Raw genomic sequence first — 25,671 nt, forward strand, 5'->3', positions numbered from 1 at the left:
TGTAAGAAGAGATTGTGAGAGTGCAGCCCAAGAATGTGTGTTCTACGTTGCCCCCTTAGGAGGCTGTGCAATGTACAAGACCCAGAGAGCATAGGACAACTACAGACTTATGCCTTAGCAACAGAAGGATAACTTGGGGGTACATTTGTCAGTATGTGTGATGTATAGGTGTGATTGCTCATGTGGATTGAGGACCATGGCAAAAACCTGAAGAACAAAGAATGCTGTAGCTTGATGAGTAAAAACAAATTGCAATCTTTGAAGAGGAAGCTTTCAGAGGGGAGCTGCAGGAGGTAAATGACGAGGGGCCTGTAACACTGGTTATGCTGCAGGGTTAGTTAGGGGGTGGCTCAAATGATACACGCAGTACTTGAACAAGACCTTGAGTGGTCTTAGCTGCCTCTATTATCCCTCCAGCTGCTGTGGATCTCTGGAGGGCATGTGAGATGGGGTGGGTCCACTCTGTGGCTGTATGGCTCACTAGATCTATTACCACTTAAAATACAACTGGGCCATCAGGGTAAACATTAACTTTTTCAAACTGGTAACTAGTTAACAGGCATAGTATTTGAGTTTGTGACTGGGATTTGGGTATGACCTCAGGTCATATCTTTGGCTCTGGGGGAAAGGATGCTTCCCCGTGTGCTTGCCAAAGATGGTGATGCTGTGGCCAACTCTTCACCCTCTTGGTCTATGCCTTGAGATGGCAATCTGGAATGTGACTCCGCCTCCATATCTTAGGCCTGTGGTATCCTTTAAAATATTTACATGTTCCTGACTGTTGTCTCTAGTTCTCTTTGGACTTCTATCATTGCTCACTTCACAGTAATGACTGTCCATAACCCTTTCTATCATATGGTGTTTGAAATTTCCAACGAGAGTGGTGATCTTTACTATGTTCTTTTCCTTCACCCACAGCGTTCTAGGCATTGCCTGCTCTTACCAACTCGCTTGGCCACTGGTGTTCTTTCTCATTTATCGGTAAGCACTAAAACTTAGAAGTATGAATTTTAATTGTGTGGTGGAAAGAATGGTGTCTCTTGGAGGCCTTACAAACAATAGCTTAGACTTCACTTGTTTGAAGGCCGTGAAATCTTCAATAATATTTATAGAAGGCCTCTTGACTCCACTGGTGAGTTGGAATTATCTTCATTCTAAAATGATAATGACGGCCATTCTGTCAATCTTTGGAAACATAATTTCTTGCACTGTCTGGGCTTGGTGAACACTGGTGCCCTTGATGGGTCATTTCAACATTCTCTTTGGGATTATTATCCTGTGTACTCTCAGGACCAGGTCCTCCACCAATGTTCTCAGTTTGAATTGGGCCTGCCATAGTTGTGAAAGGGTGCTTTGGCTGTGTGCATCATATACCTTGATGGCTATCTGAAAGGTATTCCAAGCTCCTTGCTGTATTTCTCCCTATCTTTTCTGTAAGCATTCATCTTGACAGGTTTATCAAAGACTTTTGTCAGTTGTCATTGCTTTCAGGCAGGCATGCCTCAGTGATCTTCTTGATGTACTTGTCTGTCTCCTCGATCTTGTCGCTTCTTTTCGTGTCCAAGCTTCTTGGGCATCTTGACCAGTAATCTGTGATGTTATCGGTCCCTACACAATATTGCACTGAGAAACAGTACCTTTATTGTTGCATTATCAACTTTTCTATCCTTGCTGGTGGGGTGGAGCTTTCAAAGATTTTGAACAGCATTTTGTGGTTGGTGATTGCTGTGAACCTCCCACCATAGAGGTTGGGGTGGAAGTCGCTGCACCTCGACTTGTTCTGCCTGTCTGTTCTTGTATTTGGACTGCATCTAACCAGACTGGACTCACATCTACTACTAGTTCAGTGTTCCTTGGACGTCATATTACGTTATTGTGATGTCAAGGATTGAAGCATTCTTGGCTATTTCCCGTATGAATCATCCACCATAGTTTGCCACGACTAAGATCCTCCCATGGTTACATGCACCCCAGAGGCCTTGCACGACCTAGAGGATAAATAAAGAGAGCTAAGTGTCTAAATGATCTGAGTGAAACTCATCTTCCGAAAGAGATCCCATCCAAAAAGTGAAGTAAAACCAAGTCTACAGTGAGTGATCACACAATAAAAGTCATGATACACAAGGTAGTTGAGCTTGTGGTTATTGCTTGAGTGAAACATTCTCTGACTTTACAAACAAGTAGAACCACCCAATAGCTAATGCATGTTTATTTCACACAGGGATGACTCCACCATTCAGACATTGGGAGGTCTCTTCTCTCTATGAGCACTGCTCGTAACCAATCCTGCTACTGCACACTGAGCAACCAAGCCCTACACTGCTGTTGGCATTATTAGTAAGGAGGACAGGTGGTTCCAAAGACTAGAAATATATCAATAACCTTGCAGTTTTGTTAATAACCAGAGAGCCCAGATATACATAGGCTTCCCAAAGCTTGTTCTAAGGAGTGAAATATACAAAATTCATACCACATGACCATTAAAAAATACAAAGGGCGAAGAGTGATACATTATTGATATGCACTTAATAAATTGTCAATATTGCTAATACTCTAATATTGTACTTCATGCATACATTACCGGAAACTTGCTTTGAGATTTATAGTCCCAGATTATTATACTCCTTTCAGTGATGGCAACAACAAGTTTTAAATTGGGAAGGAAATCGCATCCTGTTACCCAGGAATTTTCCTAAAGAAGAAAAATGTGTTTATTATTTAATTCATTGAAATATTTAATCATTCATACTCTACTGAGTACCTAATATTTAACTTTTCGTTTTCTTACATTAATTAGATTTGACATTTTTGTTCTTCCTTTGTAGGTGTGTCACTTTCTTCACTAGGGTGTTTTTAGTTCAATAATGCAGTGGAGAAAACTACCTAGGCAGTAATTTTAAATTTAAAAACACAATACAGAAAGGACCAACACTGAGAATGAACAGCTTCCAGTTAAATACATAAGTTTATTACAGTCACAAAAACAATAAATAAAATATACATTTCATAAAAAGTTGAATTTACATCAATCTTGTCATAAAAGTTCTTGAACATAGAAGGTAAGTTGTGTGTCGACGCGTTTCGGCGACCAGCGCCTTTCTCAAGACAATTTACAATTTTCTGAAAATAAAATATAATGTATAGTTTAATTTTGCATTCTCAGTTCTTACAATAATATTTTATTCTACACAAGTTTTATAAAATTTACGGAAACACTGTTCAAAAAACTCAGGTCCTAAATTAATTTAAACATCGCTGATAATTCGAGAAAATATAACACATAAATCATATATCATAACCTCTCTTATGGCCTGCTACTATTTTATATAATTCATTACCACAGTCTATTGATGTAATGACTTGTGGGTTACTTATCTCACTGTGTTCATATTTCATAGGTAGGTCATTATTATTTTCCAAAATATCATATTTGACAATAGTTAATCTGTGATCAAAAATGCGTTGGCCTACGTATTAAACAAAGGGATTATTTATCAATTGCATCAGATAATAATGTTATGTACATTTTTTGACTATAATGCGCAGAATGACGGATGTGCTATAAGTGTAATCTTAAATATCTGATACACAAAAAAGGAGCATATCTAATTACTTTATTCTGTTTCATTCTCCAATATTCTATCAGGATATATGTTACCATATTGAGTAGAGAATGCTCAAGGTTTAACATGAATCGTCAGTCGGAAAAATAGAGCTAAGGTATCAATATAGGGCTGAGGTGTCAATGTAAAGGAGAATAGATATTAGATAGAATATAGAAAGAATATAGATGGAGTATAGATGGAGAAGATGAAAGATCAGCTCTAATGATTCCTAATTATATATATAATCACCATTCTACTTTCCACTAATAATTTATTAAAATCTTAGTCAGGTGGATGACGTTGAGGTTTCGGTTCTTAATGTATTCTCTGAGTAATGGAACATGTTTTTCTCCCTAATTTAGAATACATATATAGATGGCCTATTTATGTTTACAAAAAGATTGTCACTAACAGATGTCTCTATTATCATATATCCATTTAGCACTTACCACAGGTAAGAATGAAATACACATATACGTGATGACTTTAGTTTTAAAACGGTTCCATCTAATGTTCTGGACCGGAACACAGGAAATTTCAAAATTAATTCTGTAACGTTGAATGAAAAAAATTAAAATAAAATGCAATTAGTGTCGCAGATAAGCATGACTCTCTAAAATAAAATTCTCTACGAAGGAGGATAATTTAATTGAAAAGGGAGGGCAACTGACCTATATTAAGAACGTATGAGTTCTTGTTGTCTGCTTCTGATAGTTTATAAAGTTTCAGTCTGTTTCACTTAAAAGACGGATGCCTAGGTGGTAATGAGAGGTACACTTATTATAATATGCTATGCTTTTGGCTATATCTGGTAATTTCGGGGACTATAGGGAAGGTGAATGAGCTTAAAAGCTTTTCTTACCCGGGTTAGAGCTTAAAATAGTGTCGCCTCCACCCTATAGTTATATATAAGTTGATTATAAGTTGATTGTCGAATTCTGATCTATCTGCGGTATCTGGATAACTGGAAAGATTACATAACGAGAAATTAAATACGGTAAATCTATAATGATGTCTTCATTCAACAGATTTTCTCTGAAGTTCCTTATTGCATGCTTACCGGGTTTATAGATAATAGAAGAGCGTCTTTGGATGAGGGTCAATGGCCGTTAAGTACTTGATATGTATTCTAGTGGCCATACGTGTCAATACGTTTGAAAACGTTTGGATCCTTAAAAACAAGAATAATAACTGTTATGGATAATGGTCGGAGTATATATTTGATGGTGTAAAATCTAATAATTGAACTACCGAGTACACATTACGTACCTCTGTTTATCGCTTGAATGTTTAAAGTTTCTCCGCAGTATGGCGAAGGGAAGTACGAGCGAGATGATACACTGTGTGCCGCTTTCCAGATTCCTACAGGGCAACAACAATTCCTATATTATAATTTCTATAACTATTTCTCCCGTGTATAGCTCTATGATTTAACATATCCCTATCTCTATCTGCGGGTAGCTTACCTGTTGATCCGAAAATAGCTGTGGCGTGGAGGCGAACGTCTGCTTCGGGCGTAGTCCCGGGATAAAGTAAAGGTGGAGTGCGGTTCGCGCGTTTTTATAATGCCACCGCTGAAACTAATTAGACTAATCTTGACCTAATTAGTGATAATAGAGCGCGAAAAGAGACTATGGTCTGCTGATAAAGAACAACTAGACCCGCGCAATCGATGCAAACGGTGCGACCTATCCTGACTATAACTAGTAATAGTGAAGCTAGATGAAAGACTCAGGTGTACTTGATGAAAGACTCAGATGTGCTGAACTGATACCGGATATGTACAGGCTATCGCTGTTTAGATCTATTAACCGTCTGAGTTGTTAGATATTACGTATGGTTCCCTAATATATATCTAAGAAAATTATAAACTGAATTAAAGTAAAAAATATCAAAAAATTGTTTAATTAAAAAAGTGAAGAAGCTTCTGAAGACATCAGACTGAAGCTATCTTCCTGGATGTTTTAAACGGGGCACAATTAAAGATGGTACTTCTTTCTCCTCTAGTTATATATTTAGAAGATTGCATTCTCCCAGGGGATTTCACTATTCAATCCCTCACGGAATGTGTTGAGAGAAAAAATCCAGAAGACTTCGCGTTTTTTGCGTATTGCCTCACCTCCTTTGTCATCTGCCGTGTTAATTTTTTCTAATATGCGCCAAGTAAAATCATTCGGACCATGGCCATGATCTAAGAAATGTTTCACGATTGGTGCAGTCAGCTTTTTAGTTTTGACTGCAGAACGGTGTTCTGTCAGTCTTGTCTGTATTGCACGAGATGTTTCACCTATATACCCTTGCGAGCATGGGCATTTCAAAAAATATATGACATTGGAGGTTTTACAATTATACATCTCTTTGGCATTGGCTGTATATCCATTATGTGTAAAGGAAACTCCTGGATGGATGTTTCCACAGGATTTACAGCTAGAACAAGGAAAAGTACCTTTAACAGGGTTATCTCCAGAGATCCATCCAGGAGTTTCCTTTACACATAATGGATATACAGCCAATGCCAAAGAGATGTATAATTGTAAAACCTCCAATGTCATATATTTTTTGAAATGCCCATGCTCGCAAGGGTATGTAGGTGAAACATCTCGTGCAATACAGACAAGACTGACAGAACACCGTTCTGCAGTCAAAACTAAAAAGCTGACTGCACCAATCGTGAAACATTTCTTAGATCATGGCCATGGTCCGAATGATTTTACTTGGCGCATATTAGAAAAAATTAACACGGCAGATGACAAAGGAGGTGAGGCAATACGCAAAAAACGCGAAGTCTTCTGGATTTTTTCTCTCAACACATTCCGTGAGGGATTGAATAGTGAAATCCCCTGGGAGAATGCCATCTTCTAAATATATAACTAGAGGAGAAAGAAGTACCATCTTTAATTGTGCCCCGTTTAAAACATCCAGGAAGATAGCTTCAGTCTGATGTCTTCAGAAGCTTCTTCACTTTTTTAATTAAACAATTTTTTGATATTTTTTACTTTAATTCAGTTTATAATTTTCTTAGATATATATTAGGGAACCATACGTAATATCTAACAACTCAGACGGTTAATAGATCTTAACAGCGATAGCCTGTACATATCCGGTATCAGTTCAGCACATCTGAGTCTTTCATCAAGTACACCTGAGTCTTTCATCTAGCTTCACTATTACTAGTTATAGTCAGGATAGGTCGCACCGTTTGCATCGATTGCGCGGGTCTAGTTGTTCTTTATCAGCAGACCATAGTCTCTTTTCGCGCTCTATTATCACTAATTAGGTCAAGATTAGTCTAATTAGTTTCAGCGGTGGCATTATAAAAACGCGCGAACCGCACTCCACCTTTACTTTATCCCGGGACTACGCCCGAAGCAGACGTTCGCCTCCACGCCACAGCTATTTTCGGATCAACAGGTAAGCTACCCGCAGATAGAGATAGGGATATGTTAAATCATAGAGCTATACACGGGAGAAATAGTTATAGAAATTATAATATAGGAATTGTTGTTGCCCTGTAGGAATCTGGAAAGCGGCACACAGTGTATCATCTCGCTCGTACTTCCCTTCGCCATACTGCGGAGAAACTTTAAACATTCAAGCGATAAACAGAGGTACGTAATGTGTACTCGGTAGTTCAATTATTAGATTTTACACCATCAAATATATACTCCGACCATTATCCATAACAGGTATTATTCTTGTTTTTAAGGATCCAAACGTTTTCAAACGTATTGACACGTATGGCCACTAGAATACATATCAAGTACTTAACGGCCATTGACCCTCATCCAAAGACGCTCTTCTATTATCTATAAACCCGGTAAGCATGCAATAAGGAACTTCAGAGAAAATCTGTTGAATGAAGACATCATTATAGATTTACCGTATTTAATTTCTCGTTATGTAATCTTTCCAGTTATCCAGATACCGCAGATAGATCAGAATTCGACAATCAACTTATAATCAACTTATATATAACTATAGGGTGGAGGCGACACTATTTTAAGCTCTAACCCGGGTAAGAAAAGCTTTTAAGCTCATTCACCTTCCCTATAGTCCCCGAAATTACCAGATATAGCCAAAAGCATAGCATATTATAATAAGTGTACCTCTCATTACCACCTAGGCATCCGTCTTTTAAGTGAAACAGACTGAAACTTTATAAACTATCAGAAGCAGACAACAAGAACTCATACGTTCTTAATATAGGTCAGTTGCCCTCCCTTTTCAATTAAATTATCCTCCTTCGTAGAGAATTTTATTTTAGAGAGTCATGCTTATCTGCAACACTAATTGCATTTTATTTTAATTTTTTTCATTCAACGTTACAGAATTAATTTTGAAATTTCCTGTGTTCCGGTCCAGAACATTAGATGGAACCGTTTTAAAACTAAAGTCATCACGTATATGTGTATTTCATTCTTACCTGTGGTAAGTGCTAAATGGATATATGATAATAGAGACATCTGTTAGTGACAATCTTTTTGTAAACATAAATAGGCCATCTATATATGTATTCTAAATTAGGGAGAAAAACATGTTCCATTACTCAGAGAATACATTAAGAACCGAAACCTCAACGTCATCCACCTGACTAAGATTTTAATAAATTATTAGTGGAAAGTAGAATGGTGATTATATATATAATTAGGAATCATTAGAGCTGATCTTTCATCTTCTCCATCTATACTCCATCTATATTCTTTCTATATTCTATCTAATATCTATTCTCCTTTACATTGACACCTCAGCCCTATATTGATACCTTAGCTCTATTTTTCCGACTGACGATTCATGTTAAACCTTGAGCATTCTCTACTCAATATGGTAACATATATCCTGATAGAATATTGGAGAATGAAACAGAATAAAGTAATTAGATATGCTCCTTTTTTGTGTATCAGATATTTAAGATTACACTTATAGCACATCCGTCATTCTGCGCATTATAGTCAAAAAATGTACATAACATTATTATCTGATGCAATTGATAAATAATCCCTTTGTTTAATACGTAGGCCAACGCATTTTTGATCACAGATTAACTATTGTCAAATATGATATTTTGGAAAATAATAATGACCTACCTATGAAATATGAACACAGTGAGATAAGTAACCCACAAGTCATTACATCAATAGACTGTGGTAATGAATTATATAAAATAGTAGCAGGCCATAAGAGAGGTTATGATATATGATTTATGTGTTATATTTTCTCGAATTATCAGCGATGTTTAAATTAATTTAGGACCTGAGTTTTTTGAACAGTGTTTCCGTAAATTTTATAAAACTTGTGTAGAATAAAATATTATTGTAAGAACTGAGAATGCAAAATTAAACTATACATTATATTTTATTTTCAGAAAATTGTAAATTGTCTTGAGAAAGGCGCTGGTCGCCGAAACGCGTCGACACACAACTTACCTTCTATGTTCAAGAACTTTTATGACAAGATTGATGTAAATTCAACTTTTTATGAAATGTATATTTTATTTATTGTTTTTGTGACTGTAATAAACTTATGTATTTAACTGGAAGCTGTTCATTCTCAGTGTTGGTCCTTTCTGTATTGTGTTTTTAAATTTAAAATTACTGCCTAGGTAGTTTTCTCCACTGATTTATTTCCCTGACCTAGGGGTTGATTGTTAATCTGCATACAGGGAACCCTTGTTGTTTTCAAAAAAATTTAGTTCAATAATGTACAGTAGCATCTCAAGAATTTCACGTGCAAGTTAGTTCAGAATAATTTGAAAGATAATACAATAGTCAAAAAGTGTCTTAAACAGATCTTAAACAAGTTTTTGTGCTAGGAAAGAGATACAACAGATCATATCAGGCAAAATAATCTAAATTAAAATCACAGGCATGAAACATTTGGAAACTCACACTGAAACCAACATTACTTTGAGGACATAGAGCAGGCAGTATAAAACTAGATTCTTCAAACAAAAAGGAAGGGTAAGTCAAGTCAGATGACCCTATATTTCTAACTTCACGAATCCGTATTTAGATTCCCGCACCAGAAATGATTAATCACATGAAAACATGGCTGGAAAATAAAAACAAACTCCCATTAAATTGATTTACAATAGGGAAAGAGACCAAAAAGGCCTCATTCAAAAAAGAAGATCTTAAATTTGCACCTGTGGGACAATTACCTCATGTGGCTACAAATTTACAACTTCGCTAATTACCAAAATGTTTTATAGTTAAGCATCGAAGGCAGAGACAGCCGAGAATCCTAGATGTGTTTTTTAATTAGTCGTTATTTTTTGTTACTTTAGAATATGTTTTTCCACATTGAGTAAATATATTTTTTCTGTGGATAAACCATTGCTCCCCCACAAATTCTGGAGGTGTTTTTTCCCACCAAGGGAACGGATTTACTCCTGTATTAGGAATAGTAAATATTCATCCATTTCCAAAGTGGTAAGAAGTCAGAGAGGAAGAAAACAAGTTACTTACCTGTAACTTCGGTTCCCCAGTATTGGTAACTTTCATAGATTCCCATGCTTTGTATCATTCCCCGTCGTCGGACTGGGAGTCTCGGTAATAAAAAATATCATAGTAGTAGGTACAAAAGAGAAAGGAAGGCCTAGGCCTCATTCCCTTTTGTAACATATCAGCCTCTTTTTGTAAAAGAGACCAAACTCTAGGCGGCAGCCAATCAGAAGAGCCTCACCCTTAGAACCTTCCTGAAGGAACCTCAGAGCCTCAGATTTTCGTAGCCGTAGTGTGCTAGACACCATATTTGCTGAAGGCTGAGCTTTCCCCGGGGAGGTGGGTGGGCGCATGGGAATCTATGAAAGTTACCAATACTGGGGAACCAAAGTTACAGGTAAGTAACTTGTTTTCTTGCCCCAGTATTGGAACTTTCATAGATTCCCATGCTTTGTATCAGAATAGCAAGCAGTAAACACCATAAACACATTTTGTAAAGAAGTATATCATAACATTAGCAAGAAAACTACAAAATGTGTTACCCATGGAAGGTGGGATAGAAAGGAAAGCTCACCCATCACTTGAAGAGGTTTCTCAGGACAGCCTGGCCCACAGCCGCGTCATCCTGCTGCAATGACTAAGCAATAATGCTTAGTGAATGTGTGCACGCTGCTCCAGGTAGCAGCCCTGCAGATGTCTTTGATATGCACCCCCGCAAAGAGGGCCGTAGAAGAAGCCACTGATCTCGTCGAGTGAGCACGGATCCTGCCCAAAAGAGGTTTCCCTGCTATCTTGTGGCAATGCAATATGGCACTCGAAATCCATCTGGAGATCCCCTGTTTGGACAGAGGGAGACCTTTGTTTGGATGTATGACGTTATAACGCATACCATTACAACTACCTACCATTACAACGCGACCATTACAACGCATACCATTACAACGCATAGCGCTTAGAGGTGCTGGATAGTGGTAAGTATAATTTACTATTCCAACTCCAGTCCCCGTGGACACTAGGGAAGGTGTTGGATAGTAAATTAAACTTATTCCCTATCCTAGAGCGCCCCCCAGCGCAATGCGTTGTAATGGTATGCGTTGTAAAAGTTGCGTTGTAATGGTAGGTAGTTGTAAAAGTTGCGTTGTAACAGGTGTATACCCCTTTGTTTGGACCGCCGAAGGCAATAAACAATTGCGAAGATTTTCTAAAGTCTTTGGTTCGGTCTATGTAGAATTTTAGACAGCGTTGCAAATCCAGAGTGTGCAATGTCTTTTCTGCCGGAGTGACTGGGTTCGGAAAAATGTCTTTAGGATCACAGGCTCATTTAAGTGAAAGTCAGTGGGGACCTTGGGAATGAGCCTTGGGTTCGTCCGCAAGATGGTAGTGTTCTTTTTGAACTGCAAAAACGGTTCCTGGATAGTTAGGGCCTGCATCTCCCCCACTCGCCTCACTGATGTGAGGGCCAAGAGTAAAGCTAACTTCCATGATAAGTATTTTAGGTCTGAGCGGTGAATCGGCTCAAACGGTCCCTTCATTAGTTGAGCCAGGACTAAGTTTAGATGCCATGTTGGTGGAGGAGATCGCACTGGTGGATAGACCCTGAACAGGCCCTTGAGGAATTGTTTGACAATTCTCGCAGACCATAACGAAGGACCAGAATCAGATCTTCTGAATCTCGAAATCGCTGCTAAATGAACCTTGATGGTAGAATGGGACAGATTAGACTTAGCTAGCGAGAGCAGGTAAGGTAGGAGCTGATGAGGTTTTGACGTGAAAGGATCAATCTTTTCTTTTGTACACCAAATACAGAACCTTGTCTTGTTTGTGGACGGCGCCCTTGCCTGAGAGAGGATGTCTTTGACCTCTTTGGAAAGAGGAACATTCATGTATTCTCGCTGGTCAGGAGCCATGCAGTCGGGTGCAACGAACTTGGGTCTGGATGCCAAACTTGTCCTTCGGACATTGTCAGGAGATCCGGAACATCCTCCAGCGTTATCGGAGGTACTACTGATAGCAGATGGAGCTCGGTGTACCAGAATTGTCTTGGCCATGCCGGGGATATAAGGATTAGCTTGCATGGTTCCGTCCTCATTTTCCTGATGAGACGAGGAAGCAAGGGAATCGGTGCAAATGCATAGAGAAACCTCCCCGTCCAGGCTATTGATAGGGCATTGCCCAATGAGTCCTGATGGTGGAACCTGCTGGCATAGGCTCGGCATTTTTTGTTGGTTGGCGTCGCAAAAACGTCCACCTCCGGCGTGCCCCATGTTTGAAAGAGCAGATTTAGAACTTGCTGTTTCAGCTCCCACTCGTGACTGACTGAGGTGAGCCTGCTCAGCCTGTCGGCGCCCTTGTTTAGCACTCCTGGTAAGTGCTCCGCCATTAGAGAAATGCTGTGAAGAATTGTCCATTCCAGAATCTGTTGAGCCTCTCGTGACAAGAGGAGTGACCTCGTTCCTCCTTCCTTGTTCACGTAATGCATAGCCGTGGTGTTGTCCGTCCTGACCAGCACCTGTGAACACTGGAGACGCGGAAGAAAGGCTTGAAGAGCTAGCCTGATCACTCTCAGCCCCAACAGGTTGATGTGTAGCTTTTGGTCGCTTGGAGACCAATGGCCGCTGACCTGCAGGTCCTGCATCACTGCTCCCCATCCCTCCAATGACGCATCTGTCGTCAGTATGTGAGGAGATGGAACGCTTGCGAAGGATAGACCTTGGCATAAATTCTGTTGATGCGACTACCAAAGCACTGCCTCCTTCATCTCTCGAGTGACCATCACTGTGTCGTCGAACGATCCGTGCACTTGCTGCCACTGGAGGTCCAGTTGCTCCTGCAGGGGGTGCATCCGGGGCCTGCAGTGCGGGATCAGGGGAATACATGATGACATCACCCCCAGCAGAGACTTGTAGCTGCGTACAGAAAGACACTTTTTTCTTTGAAGGCCTCGTGCTAACCTTTGCAGTTTCTGTATCCTCTCTCGAGTAGGAAATGCCTTTGAGAGCTGCGAATCCAACACCGCTCCCAGGAACCGCGCTGTCCGTGATGGCAGCAGCGTGGACTTCTCCACGTTCAAGGTGAGACCCAGATTTTGGAACAGATTGGTGCAAGCCTGCACCGCGTCCTGCGCTAATGCTCTGGTCGGGCCTTTAGTAACCAATCGTCCAGGTAAGGGAAGACCTGGAAGTGGTTTTTCCGCAGAAATGCTGCTACAGGTACCAGCACCTTCGTAAAAATTCTTGGAGCAGAGCGAAAGCCGAACGGCAAAACTCTGAACTGATAATGGCTCTTGGCTACTGTGAAGCGTAGGAACCTTCTGTGTGCTGGGTGAATTGGGACATGGAAGTACGCATCCTCCAGATCGAGTGTGGCCATAAAATCCCCCGGGTTGATCATCTTCAAGACGTCCTGTAGGGATACCATCCTGAAGGATAAGGAGATGAGATAGGCATTTAGCTCCCTGAGGTCAAGGATGGGACGCCATTTCTCCTGTGTTTTTCTCACCAGGAAGAACCTGGAATAGAAACCGTGGCCCTGTTGATTGGAGGGGACCGGCTCTATCGCTCCTTTGCGGAGCATTTGCTGTACTTCTAGCCGTAGGAGATGTAGATGTTTTGATGGGATGGATGACGGGGGTCTGGGTGGAGGGACTTCCGTAAACTCCAAAGTATGTCCTCGTCTGATGATGTTTAGCACCCAACGGTCCGATGTAATTTGGGACCAATTCAGAAGGAATTTGGACACCCTGCCTCCAACTGATGATCTCTTGGAGGAGGGAGCAGTAGGCAGAGCCAGAAGGCCGCTATTGTCGTTTGGACGAGTCCCGTCCACGGGCAGCTTGCTTGCCTTTGTTGTAAGGCCGTGAGTAACCAGAGGACTGGCCCTGTCTCGGTATCCAAAACTGGTCGAAGAATAGCGCTGTTGTTGGTATTCGCCTCTGTAGGCACAGTCTCTGCCTCTTACGCCTCTAAAAGGAGTTTTGCAGTACTGGAGTGTTCCCAGTGACCTAGCTGTCTCCGTGTCTTTTTTGATCTCCTGAAGTGTATCGTCGATCAATTTGCCGAAGAGTGCCTCGCCGTCAAAGGGTAGATCAAGGACCTTGTTTTGGATTTCTGGCTGGCGTCTCAACACTGCCGCTCCTGCCAAAGCTCTAAAGGACGTTGTGGCAATGTCCATGGCACAGTCTATTATCTCCATGGAGACCGCTTCACCTTCTTGCAAGGTTTTCTTGGCTTCCAGCCCTGATTCTGGTGGAATTGATCCAAATAGGGAGCTATATCGCACCATAACTGGCGATCATATCGTCCCAATATTGCCAAAGCATTGGCGGCGCGAACCAGAAGGCTAGCAATGGATGAAAATCTCTTGCCTGTGTTATCAAGCCGTCGTCCGTCCTTGTCAGGAGGGGCCGTCAAGGGAGCAGAAGGGTTCCGTGATTTCCTTTGTGCCGCCTGTGAGATAACAGAGTCCGGCCTGGGATGACCTGTCAGTCCTGATTATCACCGGATGACACATCCGTATCATTATCATGATCCCCATCCAGATCATCGGCTGTTTCCAACACAGTTTGGGGCACAGGCCGCTGTGGTTGAGGAGGATTCTGTATCGGGTGTACCGGAGGGACAATCAAAGATTGGTCCTTTACTGGTGTCGATGGAGTAGACCTCCTTGGTGCTGGTCGTTCGGCTTTCGACTTGTAGTCTTGCAGCATTTTGTGTAAGTCATGCAGGAATGACGTCGGGACTGAAACCATGTTCTGTGGTTCATAGTCCCTTGAGTGGTCTGTCTGTGGGTAGTGACCTCCACCTTGTTCATACGCCTCCTCAGAGTCCGTCTCTTGACTTTTGATGAGAAGCTGAGATGGGCTATTCGCATAATCACAAGCATCCTGACCGTCTCCCTCAGAGTCCTCCTGGTCTAGCAACATAGTGGGAGGTAAAGAGGTCACCCTCCTTGGGGATGTCATTTCAGGTGTGATCCTTGTGAGAGAAATTGTTACCCTTCTCTCCGCAGCCAGTATCGTTGGTTGGTCGACACCCGATGAGGCCAAGGAGTGGCCTGAGGGTTGGCGCCAGGCCCCGGGCTCAAGACAAACTGGCAGGGGAGGAAACACAGTGTTTGCAAGACCGGACACCAACAGAGCCAGGAGCAACAGGAGAGCAGGACGACACATAACATGCAAGTGGAGAAGAGTGAGAAGACCGATAGGCAAGGACTACCAGCTCGAGTTGACACACGGTGAGAGATAGACAAGAGACTTCATAAAGCGGACACAATCATGCCAATGAAAATTGGTGACCTTTGAACACACTCCTGGTGACACCATGGCAGCTCTATATACTAAGAATGCAACAAGATGATCAAGCAACTTGACACTTTAAGGGTCTTAGGTACTGGTTTGAATCACATCTTTGCCCCCTACTCTCCAATGTACTGAACCAAGAATCAGATTATGCCAACACCTTTCATCGCAGGGATGGGGTGCCTGGTGGGGTCAACGGACGAATCTCCCCCCATACAGGTACAAGGAATGGGATTTAAGCACTTTGCACACTTTGGGTGGGTAGTAGTTTTAAGTCTGTCATGCAGGGAGTCAGGGAGGGAGGTGGGCAAGGGGACAAAAGTATTTGGTTTTATGTTAATATGTGTTTCTGTTTTGCACACTTGACAGTTCGGACTCAACATTCACGCAATAGGCTACCCACACAGAATACACGTGCATCCCCTTTGGCACATATGAGCTATGACGAGGGGTAAAATACCAGTAGGCGGAGTGACCACTAGCACACCAGTGCCTGTAGCAGATGGTCACCCCTTGACATTTCTATTGTGGAATGTCAACAGGCTGGGGGATAATATAAAGAGAGGTTTGGTTCTACAATACTTCAAAAGGCATTCACCGGTGGTGACCCTGTTTCAGGAGACACATTTGGTGAGAAATACATGCAAAGCCTTGGACAGATGGGGTTACCGCATGGTGGCACACTCGGAGTTCATGGCGGGCTCCCGGGGAATGGGCACCCTGATTCGAAGACAGTTCCCAATCATAGTTAACCAAATATGGACGGAAGACCAGGGACGATTCACAGCCATTACATGCCAATGGGGGGATGGTTATTTAATATTGTCTCAGTATACATCCCGCCGGCACTTCACTCACTAGCGCTTCCAACCCTCAGCACATTCCTCCTTGCACTTCCTGAAGGAGAACTCCTAATAGGTGGCGAATTTAGTGCCACAATCAATGATAGGCTCGACTGTATGCCACATAGAGAGCAGCATAGTACAAATCCCTGTTTCGCTGAATTCCTTGAGGCACTGGGCCTCATAGATATATGGCGGTACAAATTCCCTTCAGAACAGTAATACATTTTCACTCTTGGGCAGATAATAGCCTATCTAGGATAGACTACATACTTACGCTAGCAGATAGTCTAGGGAAGTTGGAAGAGGCGACTCACCTACCCAGAGGTATTTCCGACCATTCCCCAGTCGTAGTGATGTATATGCATCCAGTAAAAATTCCACGCCAAACCCTCCCTATATATCCGGGATTTTTCAAAAATCCTAAAATTGGGAAAACTCAGACCAAAACGACAAAACAGTATCTTCAGGAGAACGAACACTATATGGGAAGCATATAAGACGGTTCTCTGAGGGCAGGCAATTTCAGCAATAGCTGGCTACAAAAAGGAAAAAATAAACAAGTAGAAACCTTAGAACAAGAGATGAGTCAAGCGGAGAGAGTACATGCCATGAACCCCACCGCAGACACTGCCCACGACCTTCATTTAAAAAAGCAGGGTTATAGAGAATATCTATTGGAGGAAACGAGGTCTAAACTTTTAGTCACCCAACATAAAGTATACGAAGTAGGTGATAAAGCGGGGAAAACTTTGGCTTGGCTGGATAAAAGAGAGCACGCTAGTCGATCGGTGACACAGCTACAATTGGATGAAGTAGACCCCATAACAGTCCCCCAGATGATAGTTAACGTACTAGCAGCGCACTACGAGAAAGTATATATTCCGAAATCCACTACTACAGTCAGGGAGGCACAGGCATTCCTCAGTGATATCACTATGCCCACACTTACACCAGAAAAAGCCCACAACCTTGAAACAGACTTCATCACAGACGAGTTAGCGTTGGCCATTGGATCTATACAATCAGGGAAAGTCCTAGGACCTAATGGCATACCCATTGAATTGTACAAAAAAACAGCAAAGACAATTACACCGCATTTATTGAAGATGTATGTAGACAGCCTAAAAATCGGAGAACTCCCTAGAGACCAACGTATAGCGACAATAGTACCCATTCACAAACCCTGAAAGCCCGCATTGAATGTGCGTCATACCGGCCGACCTCGCTGCTCAACGTGGAGGCCAACATACTAGCTAAAACCCTAGCAGCCAGACTCACACCCCATCTCGCTAAATTAATACAGCCAGATCAATCCGGCTTCATCCCGGGTAGGAACACAGCACTTAACCTGCTACGTCTACACAGAGTACTCACTCTTACTCCCACAATCCAGGAACCAGCAGCCATCCTCTCTTTAGACCCGCGTATGGCTTTTGACATGGTGGAGTGGCCTTTCTTGTTTGCAATCTTGAAGTAGATGGGCTTCAGCCCTAAATTCTGCGCATGGGTTCTGCTGCTCTAAACAAAACCCTTAGCACATGTAGTAGTAAATGGACACATCACAGCTAACTTTCCCCTTGGATGTGCCACGTGTCAGTGCTGCCCCTATCACCAATTTTATTTGCTCTGGTGTTAGAACCACTCGTAGCCTGGATAAGGTGTGACCCTTTAATTCGAGGCCTCAGATGGGTGGAGGAGTGGGCAGACCGCATCTCACTGCACGCTGATGATATACTACTTTATGTAGCCTCCCCTAGACGCTCCATTGCCAGCCTCCTAGACATCTGTGAAGCATACAGCAAATTTTCTGGATATACTATTGATTAGTCCCTCTAATAAAAGAGAGAGGGACCCCACAACCAAAGGGATGGAGTACCACAATAGACTTTTTGTCAAGCAAATATTCCCTTTGGGACACCTTACTATTAGAACAAATATTCTCAAAGATACATAGACAAAAAAAGCACTAACAGAATACTGTACTGGCGAGGCAATATGTAAACACAAACAAAATTATGAAAAATACTGAACAGTTTATTCATCATACAATACAGTGTTAAAATAATTTAAAAAGAGGGAATAGACATTAAAAGAAAGGAAACAATAGATTCCTATTCGTAACAAGCACTGGCGTTGCCAATAGGTCTCTCAGTAGGAAAGTTGGAGCTATTGGTTTTGTAAATGACAAAGCCCTTTATGTTTTTAAAATGAAAACAAAAAAAAAGGCATTGTTATTTGCAATTGTAATAGCTCCAACTTTCCTACTGCAAGACCTATTGGCAACGCCAGTGCTTGTTTCATTCTTCTCTGTCTCAGGATTGGGGACTGGATATTGGGTTGCCGTCATTGGGTATGCATACATGAAATGATTTACAACAAATGATTGAATCTTTGCAGTAATCTCTGAATTACATTGTTACAACCGCTACTATTTGATTTAATTTTATTTTATGACACACACCAAGGGCATAACATGGTTAATTTAGACTAGGCGGATCCTAATACCCCAATAGTCGATATTTAAAAAAAAAATTATTAGCCAAGCACGCACTAATGTTATTGATTTGTTTGAGCACAATTGGGAAGAAGTTGAGGGCGGACATGGCGCCAAATGGAATATAACATTCGGGACGAATGGTGCAAGTAGGGGATGTTATGTGTATTATAACACAGAGATTTAGTAGAACAACGCATGGATAAATAATGATTTTAAAATTATTTATTACAGATACAATGAGAAGACAACAGGGCATTTCTGGTTTTAAAAAGCATTATTGCACCTTATTGCTGATATTTGCACATAAATGCATTTTGCACATAGCTACTGGGAATTTGAATCCCTGTACTTTTGACCAGTACAGATTTTGCGTATTTTGCACAGTAATTAGAATGCACATGCACTTTATTACATCTCCAAGTACTGTAACCGTGATGCCCAAATCATTCGTACTGTACATGTATTTTACTGAGATTTTATAATTAGTATTTTACAAATGATCAATTGTTACAAATGATAATAACAATTTCCCCTATTGTTTAATGCACAATGAATTATGAGTATTTTACCAATATTTTACTGTGACAAAAACATGTAAATAATTGACCTGAATGTGTTTAAGGATTCCAAAGGGAGCGTCATGTATTTTCCCCAAGTATGTATTCCCTTTTTACTTCTTTAGCCCTGACACGTGATGTTGTTTAAATCAACTTTGGGCCCTTTAAAAAGACTGAGTTGCATTTGGATCACTGTCATGTGAACAAGGCTCGTTGAGAGCCGAAACGTAATGCGCTAACTTGTACTGAGTAAATAATTGCACCAAATTGGTCCGTGTCTACGTTTCCTTGCCTGGGGGAATACCTGAGTGATTGGAGTAAAGACCCGGTGTCTTGGATATATATATATATTTTTTTCCCCAACCTCGCTGGTGTGCATCCAGGTGAGGAGACCATTGCACATAAATTACTCCGGGTCCCATGACCAAGGCCTGTTGATGCCAAAACTCTTCGGGTAATTGGATTTTGGCATGTCTGCACTGCACTAAAATGGACTTTAATAAGTGAGCGGGATCAAAGTCTCATTTGTGCACTGGAGTGCGCATCTCCAAACGTGGTGACAATTGGAATAGTAATATACATGTGTGTGTATATAATCCCGCAAAGATTGGAAACTCACCAGTAAGTGCGGCTCATTTTCTTTAGTTTGGAAGAGTGACAGATAATTGCAGCGTGGCTCTGTCCCTCACGAGGATCGCACCACCAGGAGCACCCTTAGCACCTGCAAATCTGAGCCAAAGCAGCGAAATATATATGTAGACATATATATATATTATATATATATATATATATATATATATATATATATATATATATATATATATATATATATATATATATATATATATATATTTGTGTGTCGCTCAAAATTTTTCTTTTGCTTTTGCAGAAAAACACAGCACTCCGAAGGGACAGGTCCAAAAGTTTAATTAATCAGGAAACAAACAACATATATATATGCAGATGAATTCCGTCACCCACTCCAATTCTGCTGAAAGGACGGATACGGACCCGAAGTTTAGTTTATTTCTTGACCCAGCACTGCCGCCATGGCGCATTTCGGCCCCAGAAAGGCCCTGATCACATATATATATATATATGTTCATCCCAAACTAAGACCTGGGAGATTTTATATGCTTCCCAAAATTCACAAAAAGAAAAATCCTGGCCATCCCATCATCTCTGGCAATGACACAGCCACTGAGAGACTATCTTTATTTGTCAATCTGCACCTCCAGCCCATTGTACAGGAACTTCCATCATTTATTAAAGATTGAAAAATTAAAGCAAACCTACACATTTGATGATACTCTTCTGGCTACATTTGATGTTACATCATTATACACCAATATACCACTTGAGGATAGGCTTTTGGCATTATCTGAAGCTCCTAATTAAAGAACTGTGAAAAAGCCATCAACAAATGTGATTACCAACTTTACAAGAGTTATCCTTAAATCCAACAATTTTACATTCAATGGTAAACACTATCTGCAGATACAAGGGACTTCCATGGGCACTCGGTTAGCTCCATCCTATGCACATATCTTCATGGGCAAACAAGAGAACTGTATACTTGCTACTTCTAGCATCAAACCACTGGTATGACTACGATACATTGATAAGCAAGAGAAAAGATGTAAGAATGCACTCCTTCCGTTTAAAGGGAAGGAGTGCATTCTTACATCTTTTCTCTTGCTTAGCAATTTACCCACTGTCCTTTCGCTAGTTTGCACCCCATAGATCACGGGTTGAAATTTGGAACAAAAACGGACTTTATCAAAACTTCACTTCAGAGACAGTGAAAAACATGGAACATCAACAAGTGGATTTCGAGTTATTTAAACTGATTACAAGAACACTTTTAGTTTAATCTGAGAGAGACATTCTGTTTCCTAATCAGGGTGATTTCATTTTCACTAATGTTTTTGTTGAAAATGATTAGCTTTAATACTGTGGCAGGACAAGCTGCTTATGAACCATAAATGTGCCTTAGTTGTATGGATTTAATGGAGATATTCACAGGAACGTATTATTCTTGACACTTAATAATGTATGCAGTATGTTTTGATAACGCTATGGGAGAGGGTTCACCTATGATTGCGAGAGTCTTTGCGATTTGGTTTAGTATACGCATTGTGAATATTTTTGCTAGAGTGGGTTTGATTTACAATGTCACTTTAAATTTTGCTCTGAAAGGGGAGGTCACGGGGTCAGAGCCCACCTTGAACTGATCGAGCACACGTGGGAGAGTTTATAATTAGAATGGCCTGTGATACAGACACAAATTACGTTTGAGTCAGTTTGATGCAAACGCGCATGAAGCTAGAAGACTGAAAATGAGGCTCCTAAGGTAATTAGCCGAGGGTTATACATTATGCAATTTTGGAATGTTCACTTCAACAACTAAATGGGTCGTTACTTGAAGGCACTTGGGGATATTGTCAGAGGCTGAGGGTGTGTAGTACGGCAGTTCGCTTATGAGTTAATAGCATGGGTGAGGTTATATTTGTGAATAAGTTATGGATTTAGCTTTTGTTTTGGAATCGGGGCGTGTCATTGCACTGTTGGGAGGGTTTGTCATCTTAGCCGTGTTTTGCTTTCGTGAATGGTTTATGAGCGAATTTGGGACAGAGGTGGAGGTAGGATTGTACTGGTTTACATGATTCCGTTTTTATAATACCAAGTGAAACTTGTATTATATAGTCAGTTTAGCTATTCTTTATTTGTTTCAGCAACCCCTGACGATGAGCCAATGGGCTCGAAATGCATTGGGTGAAAAACATGAGTAACTTCGTTTTGAATGTTTTGTATACACGGGCCGCTTGAAAAGTCTGGATGGACATCAGGAGGCATTTGAAAATGTGAAATAAAACATCAACGTGGAATCATGCTGTCTCTGCAAGTGATTAAAAAGCATTGATTAACTTTGGAATGAAGTATGGGAATAATATTGGAAACAAATTGATTACTCATAAAGAATGACGCTTTGTGAGGAAAAAATCCTGCATTCAGCAGTGCGACGGATAGGTGCGCCATGTGCGCACTTGTTTTGCACATTTACGATACATTGATGACATATTTATAATATGGAATGCGGGAAGTAGAACATTGGAACAATTTACAGCTTATATTACAAAATCCATCCTACCATCAAATTTACCAGTAGCAATACTAAACAGAAGCATCATCTCCCTTTTCTGGATGTGCTATTCACCATTCATGAACCCAAAATTACAACTGATCTGTACCACAAGCCCACAGATTGTATCAAAACTGGACTTCATGATAACCACACAAAAATAAACTGAGCATCATCTACAGCCAAGCACTCAGAATAAGACACATTTGCAGCAATGAGGAAACCTGTAAAGACCATCTAATGGAGCTTGCTACATTATTTAAAAGGTGAGACTACCCTCTGCATATCATGCAACAACAAATTGACAAGTCTTTGCAGTTACCCAGAGAAGCACTTATTTGGATTGCAAACAGCAGACACAAAAGTGTCAGAACTCCATTTGTAGTTGACTATCATCCATCAGCTCCCAACTACAGAAATATAATGCAAAAAACATTTCCCTTGCTGTCCACTTGTGAAAAATTGCAAAAGGTTTTTCCAAAACCGCCAGTCATTGCTTACCGCAGAGCTCCAAATTTACGATTTCTTATTGTGAGAGCTGAACTCAAGCAAGCTTTAACAAATGTAGGGTTTCATTGCTGAGACTCTAAAAGGTGCATCACATGTGAATATCTTTTACAAACATCATCAGTAACTAGTTCTGTTACGAGAATAACCTATGCAATAAAGCAGTATCTTACATGTAGCTTAACATGCATTATTTATGTGATTCAGTGCCAACGGCAAAGCTGTACAAGCATTGGAAATGCAATAGGTCTCGCAGCATTAGAGTTAGTGCTTTTAGAATTGTTTATGGGTTTTTTTGTAAATCTTTAGCATTTTTGTTTCCTGTAGCCAATGCTAAAGAATTACAAATAAAAAAAGCCATAAACAATTCTAAAAGCTCTAACTCAAATGCTCCGAGACCTATTGCACTGTGTGAGGGTGAGGGGTTGAGGGTGAGTGAGGGTGAGGGTGAGTGAGAGTGAGGGTGAGTGAGGGTGAGGGTGGGTGAGGGTGAGTGAGGGGTTGAGGGTGAGTGAGAGTGAGGGTGAGTGAGGGTGAGTGAGAGTGAGGGTGAGTGAGGGTGAGTGAGAGTGAGTGAGAGTGAGGGTGAGTGAGAGTGAGTGAGGGTGAGTGAGAGTGAGGGTGAGTGAGAGTGAGTGAGGGTGAGTGTGAGTGAGGGTGAGTGTGAGTTAGGGTGAGGGGTTGAGGGTGAGTGAGGGTGAGGGTGGGTGAGGGTGAGTGAGGGGTTGAGGGTGAGTGAGAGTGAGGGTGAGTGAGGGTGAGTGAGAGTGAGGGTGAGTGAGGGTGAGTGAGGGTGAGTGAGAGTGAGGGTGAGTGAGGGGTTGAGGGTGAAGGGTTGAGGGTAAGTGAGGGTGAGTGAGGGTGAGGGGTTGAGGGTGAGTGAGGGTGAGGGGTTGAGGGTGAGTGAGGGTGAGGCATTGAGGGTGAGTGAGGGTGAGTGAGGGTGAGTGTGGGTGAGGGTGAGTGAGGGTTGAGGGTGAGTGAGGGTGAGTGAGGGTGAGTGAGGGTGAGTGTGGGTGAGGGTGAGTGAGGGTGATGGGTTGAGGGTGGGTGAGGGGTTGAGGGTGAGTGAGGGTGAGTGAGGGTGAGTGAGGGTGATTGAGGGTTGAGGGTGAGTGAGGGTGAGTGAGGGTGAGTGAGTGAGGGTGAGTGAGGGTGAATGAGAGTGAGTGAGGGTGAGTGAGAGTGAGGGTGGGTGAGGGGTTGAGGGTGAGTGAGGGTGAGGGTGAGTGAGGGTGAGTGAGGGTGAGTGTGGGTGATTGAGGGTTGAGGGTGAGTGAGGGTGAGTGAGGGTGAGTGAGGGTGAGTGTGGGTGAGGGTGGGTGAGGGTGGGTGAGGGTGAGTGAGGGTGAGTGAGGGTGAGGGGTTGAGGGTGAGTGAGGGTGAGGGTGAGTGAGGGTGTGTGAGGATGAGGGGGTGAGGATGTGGTGAGGGTGGGTGAGGGTGAGTGAGGGTGAGGGGTTGAGGGTGAGTGAGGGTGAGGGTGAGTGAGGGTGAGGGGTTGAGGGTGAGTGAGGGTGAGTGTGGGTGAGGGTGAGTGAGGGTTGAGGGTGAGTGAGGGTGAGGGTGAGTGAGGGTGTGTGAGGATGAGGGGGTGAGGATGGGGTGAGGGGTTGAGGGTGAGTGAGGGTGAGGGTGAGTGAGGGTGAGGGGTTGAGGGTGAGTGAGGGTGAGGGTGAGTGAGGGTGAGTGTGGGTGAGGGTGAGTGAGGGTTGAGGGTGAGTGAGGGTGAGTGAGGGTGAGTGAGGGTGAGTGTGGGTGAGGGTGGGTGAGGGTGAGTGAGGGTGAGGGGTTGAGGGTGAGTGAGGGGTTGAGGGTGAGTGAGGGTGAGGCATTGAGGGTGAGTGAGGGTGAGGGTAAGTGAGGGTGAGTGTGGGTGAGGGTGAGTGAGGGTTGAGGGTGAGTGAGGGTGAGTGAGGGTGAGTGTGGGTGAGGGTGGGTGAGGGTGGGTGAGGGTGAGGGGTTGAGGGTGAGTGAGGGTGAGGGTGAGTGAGGGTGTGTGAGGATGAGGGGGTGAGGATGTGAAGGCGCGTTTGGCAGTGTATGTTTTAACGCTCGGAATATCATAATGAACCCAGACATGACAGTCTCCAGCCAACAGCTGTAAATAGTTAGTCAAGATACATTGGTAGGAAGGGGTGTGGGTGAGTGAGGTCAGCTATAGCATACTATTGTAGAGACAACTGGTGTTAATTTGGTTCAAGGGATGAGAGTACTAGTGTCTGAATCATAGCAGGAGAGCACAGCAGTCAAGATGGTCAACCGGACTAACTGCTTATGGTCTGTTTGGAAGGTGAGTAATAGCGGTGAATTTAATCCTTTGTGCCGTGTTTACGGGAGAAAGAAGGATGATGCAATGAACACGTTATTTGTGAGGTGGAAGGTTGTTGGAAAAGTCGCAAGGTGGTAACCACGAGTGTACATTTAATCTAAAAGTGGTGGGCTAATGATGTGTTGAACCTTAGGGCCGGCGCTGTGTGGGTTGGTAAAAGAGTTGTCATGCAGATGGAGAATTTCAAGCACATATTAAAGAACCGGTACAGGCATCTATGTACAATACATTTCCAGGTGGTAAAACCAGGTTTCAAGAGCGGACGAACAATTAGTCATAATGCGAGCCGAGTGACAGTGGCGGTGGAACCATGGCGGTGGCAGCATTTTTGTAATGATGGTCACAATTGGAAGTTAACGGTGGTGAGGTTAACCAACAAACAAATACACACAACGTTCAATCTACCTGCAAGGTAACAATTCTGTGATTTAAGTTTCAGAAGTCACAATC

The 25,671-nt window shown here is 42.1% G+C and overlaps 1 protein-coding gene across 1 annotated transcript in view; it reads right to left on the reverse strand.

Moving 5' to 3' along the window:
* The window catches only part of WDR64 (WD repeat domain 64), a 2,246,160-nt gene that overhangs the window by 1,874,267 nt on the left and 346,222 nt on the right, over nucleotides 1-25,671 (reverse strand). The window contains exon 7 of the mRNA XM_086925751.1: nucleotides 2,582-2,692. Coding sequence (XP_086781877.1) covers nucleotides 2,582-2,692 — 111 coding nt within the window. The remainder of the gene's footprint in view (nucleotides 1-2,581; nucleotides 2,693-25,671) is intronic.

The sequence above is a fragment of the Lissotriton vulgaris genome, chromosome 6, assembly GCF_964263255.1.
Source record: "Lissotriton vulgaris chromosome 6, aLisVul1.2, whole genome shotgun sequence".
Classification (NCBI taxonomy): Eukaryota; Metazoa; Chordata; class Amphibia; order Caudata; family Salamandridae; genus Lissotriton; species Lissotriton vulgaris.